We start from the raw sequence: 13,533 nt of genomic DNA, 5'->3' as shown, positions 1-13,533 counted from the left end.
CAATACAGTAACCACTAGACCAGGCACCTCCCAATCTTCAATGATAGATATTTTTATAAAAACTAAAAATGGCGTGAAATGCTTATGCTATTTTTCCTTGCAAAGCGTTTTCTACATTTTAAAACAAATCTTTCTTCTTATTTTATGTTAATTAGGTCGTCTCCAAGATTTATCGAACGGCGATTTGGAGAAGAGAGATTCACCGTCTCCAGTCACTGTCTTCTCTGGATCTGAACAAGGTAACAAATATTGTGATTACAACTTAAAGAAACAATGCTTTGTTCATTAAGTTAAAAAAGATGACATCAATTAGTAAGTCTTAATTTTATCTTCAAGCGAAATGAAAGAAGCATCGTAATTCTAATCATTTACTGCAAACAACTCGCATTACCTATTTTATGGAAAGCTCAGTTAAAATATTTTTATTCCACAGATATTTAGCTTTTTAACGCCCATTCTAAGGAAAACATCCAGTAAATTCTCGTTTCTGCAATGCTTCTAGCTCATTTTGTTTCACCTGTTCATTGCCAACGCGAGAAAAGAAATTCTATTGATTTTGTGACCATATACAGAGATAATGCATTATTTAAATCTTCTTCGTCTTCACTGAGATGTGGGAGGGATAGTTCTGTAGCAGTTATCTCCAAATTTTAAGTTGATGAGATAAATTTTTAAATCAAAGTTTAAATTTATCTATCTTTGGGTTAGAAATGGAAAACTCTTATTACATAAAAATATAAATACTAAATGTTTACATTAATAATTTAAGAAAATATTGATTGTCCCTAAAAATATTTATAAAGTTATGATCCACCACCTGCTTGTTCCTTAATTGCCTCTCATTTATTATTGTACTTTTCCTTAAATATCAATATTTTTCACAAAAAATATTTGTTATCAAAATATACAAATATTGTTGTTAAATGTAAGAACATTTCCTTGATATGTAAGTCATAACAAAATGTATGATTTCCAGGATTTAAATAATAATCGTCCGTAAATAAATTTAACTAAATGAATGCCTATTATAAGTGAATCAATTAGAAGGAATAAATAAGAAATAGTTTTATTTTATCACGAGACTTATATTAGTTTAAATAGGGAAAGATTTTTACCTCACTTGTGTTATTTTTTTCAAAAAAAAAAAAGAAATTGGTGGCATAAATGTTAAGATTTATGTCTGGCAACATATAATCTTCCTCCTTTTTTTTGTTGTTTTTATTATGAACAGAAGCCCGAGCTAATAAAATAAAGATCTCGAGAGAGAAAAGGAAAACATTTTCTTGTTGAACACCCAAATCAGTGGAAGTATCAGTTTTTAATAAAAACAGAATCAAATCATTCTGAAGAAAAAAATTTTATTATTCTTTATTGAGTCATTTCGAACAGTGTAATAGTAAATTTATGGGTAAGATTGGATTTAAATTCATATATCTTATTAGTTGAAATTAATTTGATCAGGACTTTTATTTTTTCCTCGTGGATGTGATTTTGTAATATTTTTCCGACTGTAAAGAATTGATCAGAATGGCGAATAATTAATAATTTATAATTAATAATTTATAAATAATAATTTATAATTTATAGTTAAAAATTTATAATTAAAAATTAATAATTAATAATTTGTAATTAATAAATTCGGTGTTTCAAATGAACTTAAGGTGAAGTGATCAAATGAAAAAAGACACAAGGCGCTGCCTAGTTTTGGTCTCTCATCTTGAACTACACTAACCTTTAAACTTACCCATATTTATGTAAACAAAACAACAGATCACAAATCGCAGGAGGGAAAATAGCTTTCAATCGACATTTAAAAATTATTGAAGTTGTTAGAAAGTCACAGTCTTTTAAAGAGTTTAAACAAATTCGATAAGGGGTACTTATTTGGCGATCATTTACATTTACTTTTTTAAAATAATTCATAATAGGTTTATAATAAAGAACGAAAATAAATATGCCTTTTATTATAGTTCTTCTAATTGCTTCTCCGTTCTTACTTAGGTTTTACTTAAAAGAAGATTCAATTTCAGAACACTTGTTTGAAAATATTTCGAACAAAAATATTTATAAGTCATCCCGTTCTATTTGTTTCAAAAAATGCTTTCGAAATTAACCTCTAATGTTAAAACTTTCAATGAAGATTTCTTTCTAAAAGTTTAATTCAAACTTTCGGTAAGATTTTTAACTTAAATTGAATTAGTAGTCAAGAATTGGGGAAATAAATTTTCAAACTAAGGAAAACAAATAATTGATTTTCTTGAGTATAAAATTGGATATTGAGCTGTTGGAAGATTTTGAGAAACCAGAAGTTTTAATTATCGCAAACTATTCCCCATTTTGGAAATGTGAGAGGAAGAAAAAAATAAACAGAAAACATCGGAAGTTCTAAACTAACTTGGAATTCCGATAAAAATGAATACCTTATCATCGGTGGTAGAAAAATTATTTCCCGGATATCAGACACGGATAATGAAATCTTCAAAAATCTGGAAAATCAAATCTTCTTCATAATTATTTGCTTTTTGACGAAGTGAGACGCCTTTCTTTTATCGAGTCGTCAAACAACTACACTTTTAACTCTTTTCCCAGAAAATAACGAATCAAATCACTTGACGGTTTATGGATCATCTCCCCCCTTCCCCACACGCATAGAATAGCCTCAAATTAAGATTTTCTAATTGGATTTTGAGGAATGGAGTGGAAAAGAAGGGAAAAAATAAGGAATTCTAAAATTCTGGCCAATTAACTCAGAACAGAACAAATTCTTTTTATTTTAATTGGAAGATCCACCCAATTAACTGTAGGCGAGTGGAGAAAAAATGTCGACGAATGATGATATGCAAATAAAGAATTCGTATTGGTCTCTAATCGAAAGCAGCCAATTAGCTCTTCCTGTGCATCATTCATACAGTTTTGGTTTTTCTTTCGTTTTTATTGAACTTGCTAGTTTAAACATTGATCAACTGTTGGTTTTTTTGTGGATAATATCTCGACTATGTTTTACTCTGAAAACTTAATGGTATTTAAAAACTGTTCCATGTGAACGAAGAATGTGCGTCTCGAAATTAAGGCTGAGGAATTGAATTAAATATATTTTTAGAAACACATTATTATTATTATGTTTGGTTTAACTATTAAATACTCAAAAAAATTTTTTTTACTTTGATGAAACAGTTTATTTTTTTATTAACTAACTACAAAAATATTTTTAATTTTGAGTTATGACTAATTGAACTATTTTAGTCTTGGTTGAAATGATGCGAAAAATGAAAAAAAAAAGACGAACAATTGTTTTTCTTTAAAAATCTTAATAAATTTCAACTTAAACATTAAATAACAAACCGACAACAGTCAACAACAAAACACGAGATAGGAAAATGGCGAGAAAATAGAACGGATACAATAACCTGGAAGTTTCGCTTAAGGAAAGAGTAGAGTGCCTCTTGCTGTAAAAATCCCCATCCATATTTTAAATTTGAAAATAACGACAAACGGCTTTAAAATTTCTGGACGAAGTGTTACTCATATTACGTCTAAATCATGTTAGAAACTTATCCCTATTTTCCCCGACACAATTTTTGAGTACAAGAATTCTAAAATCAAAAGAATGTTCTTAAATGGATATTAAATTTTTAAATTTGGCAAAATTTATTATTGTCATGTATACAAAGAAGAGGTCTTAAAATAACATGTTCTGAAGAATAAAAAATACAAACTTAGAACAAACTTTAAAGAAATAAATCGAATGAAAAAAATAAATAAAAATCGAAATCGACCTTAAGCTCAATGACATCTGAAAGCAATGATATGATGTCAGAATTCAAGTAAAAATATTATACAGCGAAGCTCTTTTTTTTCTCTGCTGAAGTTAATCAGATCTGAAGCTAAGACTCGAAACTCGGGTTGTATAAAAAAGGTGATCAGACCAACGGTTATCTGTGGGTCAGAGATTTGGACCTTGACCCTGAAACATGAGAAAAATTGCATCTCCTGGGAGAGGAAAAGCCATTTTTGAACCACAAAAGCATATTCTTAGGCTTAGAAATTTTAAAAACAATCCAACAGTTGGAACGCATAAAAAGAATGATTTACCATAACACGCTTAAAGAAAACTGAAAAGGCCATTGATAGATTAGGTTCATAGGCACCTCAAGATTTTGAATAAACGAAATTGGAAAGTGAAAATACCAGATAGATAGTTTTGTAGTCGATGATCCAACGAGAGTAAGCAAGACATTGAAAAAAAATATATTTAAATTTAGAAGTGTGAACAAATAGTATAGTAGTGTAAAATTATTATTTTAACACGGCATCCAAAATAAATTGTCTTACCCTGCAGTGAAAACAAATATATTTTGGGGAAATACGTTTTGCTCCCAATAAAACATGGAAAAATCACCTTTTTTGCACATCGTTTAAGACAAAAAATTTTTGATGGATGACCTATTTGAAAACTAGAGAAAAATCAATTTTAAACTTACATATTGTATCCAGTAATAACTCAAAGAATTATTACATTAGCATTGGAATAATGTAAATTGAGAAAACAATAAAAGAATAATTTGATAAGAATATTATAAAAAAGTTTCTCTTGAAGGATCAGACAAAAAAACCTTCTTACCCCTTTAGGGGAGAAATAATCCCGGTAATACCATAATTAATACTAAACCTTCCCCAAACCATAATTTTTAAATAGTGTTTTCCTTTTTTAATTTTTACCTACTTTCTTAAATTGTTTACTTAACACGTTTACGCGCCTGAAAGTGGGACGGAAAAGAGAAAATACTGGTAGAAGAACTATTTCAATATTAGATAATATTCGGGAGGAGTTAATCTATTCTCAACAATAACAATTCACTCTAAGGCAAATTCATCACGGCGAAGAAGCAATTCAATATAAAAATTGCATCCGTTTAAAACAATTGGTAGTTATGAATTTTTATTATTCTGGGAAAAAAACTAAAAAATGAAATTTATTTGTTACCAGTTTTTACTCCGGTGCGCCGCCCGGTGAGACAATCTAGCATGACCCCGGCGTGAACGTGTTAAACTAAATTTCGAACAACAGTCATGCGAGTTTACCCACCCCCTAATCAATATATTCCCAACTCTTTAGAAGATGGTCTACCCTTATACCCCACCCCCCCCCCAAAAAAAAAAATTTTTTTTCGAGGTAACATAGTTTACTTCAGAACTTTTCTAAAACCACGATTTTTGGTCTCTATTATTTTTTAATTCGCACGTAAATTAATCACTGATTAGATTTTTTTTCCCTTAGGCTTAGGTTTTGTTCTAAGCAACAAAAATGATCCCCTTCTCGATTGTCTCATCCCCTAAAATCAAAGGGCATTTCTTGTTTACTATATAATGATCTTTTTTTTTTTTTTTTTTTTTTTTTAATTTTTAAGCTATCAAAATTTCGAATCAGAATCTTAACATTTTTATAGAAATGTTTATGCAAAGCAAGAATAATAACCTAACAGAGTAAAAAAATTGAAAATGAAAAAAAGATGTTTTATTTAGCATATTTAATATAAAGTTGATCTCCGTTTCTCGCAATTATTTCCAAAATTTTTTATTTTTTTATAGTGAATGTCCTTTATTTTTCAAGAATAATGGTATTCAAAAGTTTTAATTTTTAAAAAAAAAATATTTCTTAATTCAAGGTTCTTAACGAAAAAATAAAATTTGATTCTCTGAAACAATATTTTAAAATCTAATTGTTGTTAATCAATGGAGCTATAAACTAGTCTGATTCTGTATAGTTCATATCAAGTTTACTAAGTTAATAATCTTTTGCTATTCCTGATTTTTAGTAAAATAAAAAGTGCCTAACGAATAGAGGGGAGGGACAATCATTTCAATTGACCATTGATTTCACATACAGTGAATATTAGAACAGAAATGATAGTTGCTTGACAAAATGATGATCTCCGATCAAAAGCTGGTCGTGAGATTTGTGCTGTGCATGGAGAGAGTACGATAAATAAAAAAATTAACTCGTGATAGGTATTCCAAGTTTAAAAATGGAAATTTTAACCTCAAATATGAACCTTGTTCCGGTCATCAAAACTAGATTAGAGTCCTTTAAAACATGTTTTGAACGAAATTTCGCATCTTAACAGCAAAAAACTGGCAACGAGAAAGAAATATTTCCTCCACTTTAACTTAAAATATATTTAATAACAACGGAAAGTTAATTGCCAACGTAGTATAAAATTTAGAATTTTTTTTTGCAATTATAGTAAAAAAGAAAAAAAAACTGAAACTTAATTTATTAGTAGTTTTGAAGGAAAAAAACTTTTTTTTTATAACTTCTAATGTATTTAATTCCATGACGCTTGAAAATTAATAATTCTATAAAAATGTAATATGGCTTCAGAATAAAAGAAACATCGAAATTATTTAATTATTTTGGTTATGCTAAAATACGTAAGCATTTTTCACCATTTTGAGTGATTTTATACTTCAATAAATGGCATGAAGTTTATCTCTTCAAAGTGCACATCCTAAAAAAATCTCTATTTTACTTTTAACGGGGAAAATTACGAGAGTTGATTTTGAAGTTTTCCCTTTAAAAGTACTTAAAAAGATTTACTCAAAGCATTCAAAAAATTTAACGAAATGCTTTGAGGAAAATAGTAATTAACTTTTAAGGTAATTCCAAGAATCTTTACTTCAAAGTAATGAAAAATGTATTTCATAAAGAGAAAAATTAATTGAAGTTGAGAAAAAAAATATTATTGAGATTTTTGAAAAGAAGTCAAGATTTCTTTGAGTTATTTGGAATTGCAATACTTTTTATTATCATTTTCTTATTATTCATATTCACTCGAGTAAGTTAGTTTTGACTTAAATTTTAGTCAAGTATGTGTCATCAACATTTTTTAACTGTGTATTGAAGTAAGAAAAAAGTTACATTTGTTTCTCTTATTCCGTTTAATTACGTGACGCGTTTTTTCGTAAAATTTTCATTCAATAAACTTCTGAACGAATTCAGATACAAACATTTTATTGTTTTTTTTAGACACATATGTGCGATAATATTCAAAAATCTAATGCCGTATTGTTTCGATAAATGGTTCCTTGTTATTATGAAAAAAATCAATACTGTAAAATCTTTTATTATAATTATTGTTAATTTTTTCTTTACTAATCAAAAATATTTTAAATGATATACATAGTTAATTACTGATAATTGAACTATATATATATAAATATATATATATAACGTCGTTTGCCGAGTGGTGTAACATGAAAAGCTTCAATTAATCTTTTTATGTTAGTTTCTTTGTTATAAAACTTCATCCTAATTATTATTCTAATCGAAATACTTTCTCACACTTTTAAAAGCCACATCCTGTTCTTAAATCTATTTTTGGCACAAGTATGCATTTAATTAAGAGCAGGACATTTTTCCCTTTGCTCTGTGTGAGAAACGCTCGATCTATTTCATAAACCAATAGCAACTACTAAGATTTCCCTCTTTCCCTAAATTAAGACATTTTCCGGATTTTACTTTGCAAGATTTTCCCTAACATATAACCAAGGAGCACAACCTTTCGTGTTCACTTTTTACACTTTTCTCATGACTGCACTGTCTAATAATTAATAAATAAATTTAGTACCCTCTTTCCCGACTTATGACATGTTTTAATCCTTCCACTCGGCAACGACGTTATATATATATATATATAAATATAAAGTTCAAAATGAAGATAAAACAAAGAAAAATTATAGACATATGAAGAAAAAAAAAGGAGGGGAATAATAAGTATAAAAAAAAGCAGTTTGAAAAAAAAAAGGAGGAAATTTTATTTAAAAAAACCGGAAAAAAAGGATATAATCTTTTCATCAGCCCACACGATTATATCCGCAAAAAAAAGTGCTTTCTGATATTGTATTAATAACACTAAAGCAAAATATATTAATACAATAGTGTGAGGAGCACTCAAAAAAAATTTTTTACAAAAGTTACAACAAATAAAATAGAACACAAAAAGTAAAAATAAGTAAAAATAACACGTAAAAACAGAAAATAAAATAAAATAAAAAACAGTATAAAAAATGGACTATAAAGCGAGTAGCGAAATTAGATCTACTTACATGGATGGGAAATTTTTCAAGAATGATTTAAAAACGTTTTCGCAGAAAGATTGCCAGATTACAAATTATGAAAACAAAAGCGCAAATTGAGTGTAAATAGAGAGTTTTAAAGTCTTAACTTTCTTCATGTTTTCTTGTATTTATTTATTACTAGCCACCTAAGGCGGCCAGCTGTCCGCCACTCTGAAGGTTTTCACAAATAAAGTTTTTTAAAACATAGCAGGAAATCTGAAGATTAGTGGACAATTAAAGTGTTCCTGTCCAGCAATTTTGTCTTCATATCCAGTTCTGCTGCAGATGTGTTATAGCTCTTGAGGATGTTTGAAATTATATAGCTACAACGCTTAAGAAAAAAAAAACTAAAATGCTATATACATGAAAAGAACACGAAAACGAATAAATTTTTTATGGTATCAATTTCTATTTCTTTATAATTTTTTATAGTATCAAATTCTATTTCTATATCTGTTACGTCAAGCACTCAGGTATTATAATTTGATCTAGTTGTTCTTGTATAATTTTGATCTAGTTGCGCTTTCTACGTCATTTTGTTAACATCGTTTGGTTTGTTATTTCTAAGTTAACTTTCAAAAAATTGGCTGGTATCAGCATTTTTATTCTTTAAGTTGTTTATTTTTTCTTTTGGAATTCGTTCCTTTTTAGCGAAATGTTTTTCAACCTAATCGAATTCTTTGCCGACTGTTCTCTGTATATATAAAGAAAATAAAGTAAATATTTTTAAAGTGTTGTGAAAAGAATATTTAGTTGTACAAAGTACTACAATATCGCTATAAAAATTATCGTCTTCGCTTAAGAAAAAAAATAGAGCGTGGAAAGAAGAAGAAAAACTTATTATAACAATTGTGAACAGCGACAAATATATCAAAGCGAAGCGTTCTATTTACGTATCGAATATGTTGCCACATTTTTAATACAAAAGTTAAACTTTTCTCCACTTTAATAAATGTAAACTAATGCCAACTTTATAATTAAATTATTAATTCCTTCGTATATTATTGGTTTAAGTTGTCGAAAATTAATATTTCAATTGTGAGGTTCGCATTAGCATACATTTATAAGAGTGGGGAAAAGTATATGCATTTTTTAATAGTTTTTTGAATATGGCTCTTTGAAGGCAAAAAAGCAGACGAAAAGCATAGACTTACAAAATGACTGATAACTAAATAACTAATCAAAATTTTTGAAAAAGAAAAAAAATACTTCTTCATTATGTCAAAACACAATTATGGGCCGAGTTTCGTGCCCAAGCGAGGCTTCTGGGGCGATATATTGTGATTACAGACACACACACACGTCCTCGTTTATTATTATGTATAGATATAGATATATATATATATATATATATATATATATATATATATATATATATATATATATTACTTTTTGATCTATTTTTTGTAGTTATTTTATAAAAAAAAAATTTTTTTGAGTGCTCCTCACACTATTGTATTAATATATTTTGCTTTGGCTTTATTGATACAATATCAGAAAGCACTCTGTTTTGCGGATATAATCGTGTGGGCTGAAGAAAAGACTATATCTTTTTTTTCCGGCTTTTTTTCCGGTTTTTTAATTAACATTTCACTTTTTTTTTTCTAAATAAAATGTTTGTTGTTATTTTTTTACTTATTATTTCCCACCCCATTTTTTTCATATGTCTATAATTTTTCTTTGTTTTATTCTTCATTTTGAACTTTTCTAATGAGTGCTGTTTACTTGCAGCTTAAGCGCAATAAATGATACTTATTGTTTTTCTTAACTTTCTTAGTGTGTTCTTGTATTTATTTATTTATTATATATATATATATATATATATATATATATATATATATATATATAGAGAGAGAGAGAGAGAGAGAGAGATAGATACAGTCCCTGGAAAAATTATTAGACGCACTATATAATATTCTATGTAAAATCTTAATTATTATGTGATTCTAAGCAGCTTTTTTGTTTTGCTGAAACCGGTTTGTACTTGTTTACGTTCGTGTATCAATTGGTTAAATTAGACGATATATAATATAAATTCGACGATTGGATAAATTAGACTATATATCATATAAATATAGAATATTTACTATATTAGGTATTATATTATAATAATTAGACCAAATTATTAGACTCACTGCAGTTTTTTAGTAATTACATGCTTTGCACGAGTTTGTAGGCAAATGATTTTATATTTAAACATACATGTAATGAGTTTTTATTCGGGAGATTTTTTTTTATATACTTTGTAATTATTTTAAATGTATTGCATCATAATGTTAACCAATTGATACACGAACAAGTACAAACCGGTTTCAGCCGCGTAAAAGCGATAAAGCTGTATAGATATCACCTGATAATTAAGATTTTGCATAGAATCTTAATTATAGTGCGTTTAATAATTTGGCTCGGGACTGGTTATTTAAGCAGCATGTCCATTTTTAAACTTAGATGTAACAAACGTACAGTTTTAAACTATATATTTGTTATAAGTTTAAGGGTTATAAATTATGGCTTTTTTATTCTTTCTTTACTTTATTATTCTTCACTTTTCAAAACAGTTTCGAAAAGCTGTATCCTCAGATAACATCAATTTCATCTCATAATTAACATTCTGGAACTTTTCAACTAACAGATTCTATAAAAATCTTTCTAGCAGATATAATTAGAATAAATCAAATTATTTTCCACGGTGTTTTTTAGCAACTTCAAACCAATAGGCTTAGTGAAGCACTATCTAAATTATCTCTCGAAACAAAATGGCGATCTCAACCTAGTTGTGGAATTCATTGTAATTTGTGAAGCATGTTGCATACTTAACATTTCTAATTGATTTTTCTTTAAATAAGTTTTATTTACCAACGAATGTACACAATTTAAGGGGAAAATCTTTCTAAATAATCATATTTAGAGCCATTTGTTCTAATTTAAATATCTCGCATTCTTACAATGTCTCTCATTTTATTACGAATAGCATTCTTCATTTTTAGCTTCTTTTTTAGTAGACATCTTGTTTTCCTCAAAAGTCGAGAATTCAAAATGATTGCCCACGCCTGCAGTGAGCGCCTTTTTACTTCATTTGCCAGAAAGTTGTCTTTGTTTTAAGCCACTTAAATTTATTCTCGTGAAGAAAAAGGGATAGGCCTTCTTTTGTTCTCTTTTAAGGGGGCAAAAACATCCGAAAGAGCCTCTCACGTTTTGTAAAAGTTACAGTAATAATTGGATCAACTATTTAACCTCGAATTCTCAGTTAAAAACGTTGTTATAACGACATAATCATTTTCTGAGATTTAGGCCGCTGTCACGTCAACTACGTGGAATGAAATAAATATCGTCTTTCCATGATTACAGTTGTTTTTCTTTTCAAAAGTTGATTGTTTATTGTTCCAATCTTAATTTTTTTTAAGTCTTATCTTTTTTGAGTTTATAAAGTATTGCCCTTGCTTATTGAAGTTCAGTCACTGGCCAAATTATTAGACGCATTATAAGATTCTATGTTAATTCTTAATTATCAGGTGATACTATACAGCTTTATTGTTTTTACGTGACTGAAACCGGTTTGCACTTGTTTACGTTAGTGTATCAATGGGTTAAATTAGACGATGTATAATATAAACTAGACGATTGGATAAATTAGACGACATATTAGATAAATATAGAATATTTTTTATATTATTTATTATATTAGTAAATTTCAAACAAACTATTCGACGCATTGTAGTGTTTTAATAATGACATGTTTTGAAACGAGTTTATAGGCAATACTTTTAATGTTTCAACACACACGCAATGAGTTTTTTTTATTTAGGAGATTTTTTATATTCTTCCTATTTGCATTAATATATTTTTTTGTTAACGTATCGCATTACGATGTTAACTAATTGATACACGACCATAAACAAGTGCAAATCGGTTTCAGCTACGTAAAAACAATAGAGCTGTATTTTATTACCTGATAATTATAATTTCACATAGAATCTTTTAGTGCGTTTAATAAAATTGCACGGCACTGTTAGCTTACTTTTAGTACAAAATTCTACAAATGTCTGCGAATCAGCAGGTTTATTTTTTAAGACTTTTTATGAAGTTATCCATAGTACTATTGAACCAGAAGTATAATATACACTTTAAGAAGTTTTCGTAAAATTTGTAGATTGGGTTCGTTAATTCATGAAGTCAACTCACTTCTTTGAAAGAAAAAGGTCGTAATTGCTTCAAAATTAGTAGAGTTGACCGCTAATTTATTTGGTTAATGGAGAGATTTTGCAAATCGTTACGGTTTCCTCTAACTTTACCACCAACGTGTGATTTGCGTATGATTTATTAATTGAATCACGAGTGATTTATATATTGAAATATTTGTCACGCGAATTACGCTTGATTCAAGCTAATATTCCCTCATGGGCATTAAACGCGTGAATAAGATTACATAAAATAAGGTTTGTATTAAATAAAGTTAGTGCTACTGTTAACATAAGACAAATTCTGTGCTAAATCTATCTATCATATGAAGCTTTCTAACTCAAATTGAGTGTGTATACACACGATAGACCGAAGAAAAAGATACACCCTACACCCCGACTTGAGATAGTTATACCTCGTTGCCATAGTCACAGCCACTGGTCTAGACTACTGGCAAGGGGAGACCTTAGACAAACTATATTTTGTCTTGCACTCGCCATGAATTGATAAACAAAGCGACTGAGTCTCAAACAACGTCAAGATCGGAAAATAAAGTCAACTTTTATGAGTATAACGTTAATTTACGGTCATTGATCCTTCATTTTATGATAAAAATGTACAGGTAGATCTGTAATTTTTTAGAAATTCTAGCTTGATGAGCATGAATTTGTTATTACGGTCAGTGGCTGTAACATCCTTTACCGGTCACTGACCGTAATTTAACGGTTAATAACGTAATTTAACGGTTCTTTAGAGTGTATGAAAATAATGTCCTTTGATTTATCTTCATTTAATAAGATATTTATTTCTAGGTGACGGACATGATTCGGGAGGGTGTCAGTTTCATACGATGTGGAACTGGTGGGCCTTCTTATTAGTTCCGCTTTTCATCTTCAAGCTTTAGCGTACCAAAAATGAAGAAGTTAATGGGGATGTCTCTCTAGTCATTGCCACGTTCGATGGCTCAAAATACTCTACAAACATGATTCCTGATACTTGTGTCTGATATGTACAGTATTAAAGAAATGTTAACTTGGTGTACACAATGTGCCAAAGAGAATTTATTATATAAGTGAGCTCACCAGAAAGAACAAAAGAGATTCCGATGTTCTGAATTAACCCGCTGATAATATGCATTGCCTCCACTGCTATCCAAGTACCTCAAATGAGAGGTAAACCACGAAAATTATTTTAATTATTAGTGATCCGAGAACGGTACACTGTAAAAAAAAAATT

General features: G+C 28.6%; 1 protein-coding gene across 1 annotated transcript in view; it reads left to right on the top strand.

The window, feature by feature from the left end:
* LOC122269681 (lachesin) overlaps positions 1–13,212 on the top strand; it is a 373,596-nt gene extending 360,384 nt beyond the window's left edge. The window contains exons 9-10 of the mRNA XM_087153881.1: positions 156–239; positions 13,110–13,212. Coding sequence (XP_087010007.1) covers positions 156–239; positions 13,110–13,201 — 176 coding nt within the window. The 3' untranslated portion in view covers positions 13,202–13,212. The remainder of the gene's footprint in view (positions 1–155; positions 240–13,109) is intronic.
* Positions 13,213–13,533: the final 321 nt, after the last annotated feature.

Source organism: Parasteatoda tepidariorum, chromosome 10 (assembly GCF_982258835.1).
Source record: "Parasteatoda tepidariorum strain Cologne lab strain chromosome 10, Ptep-v5.0, whole genome shotgun sequence".
Lineage (NCBI taxonomy): Eukaryota > Metazoa > Arthropoda > Arachnida > Araneae > Theridiidae > Parasteatoda > Parasteatoda tepidariorum.
This window is presented reverse-complemented; position numbering and strand designations above follow the sequence as displayed.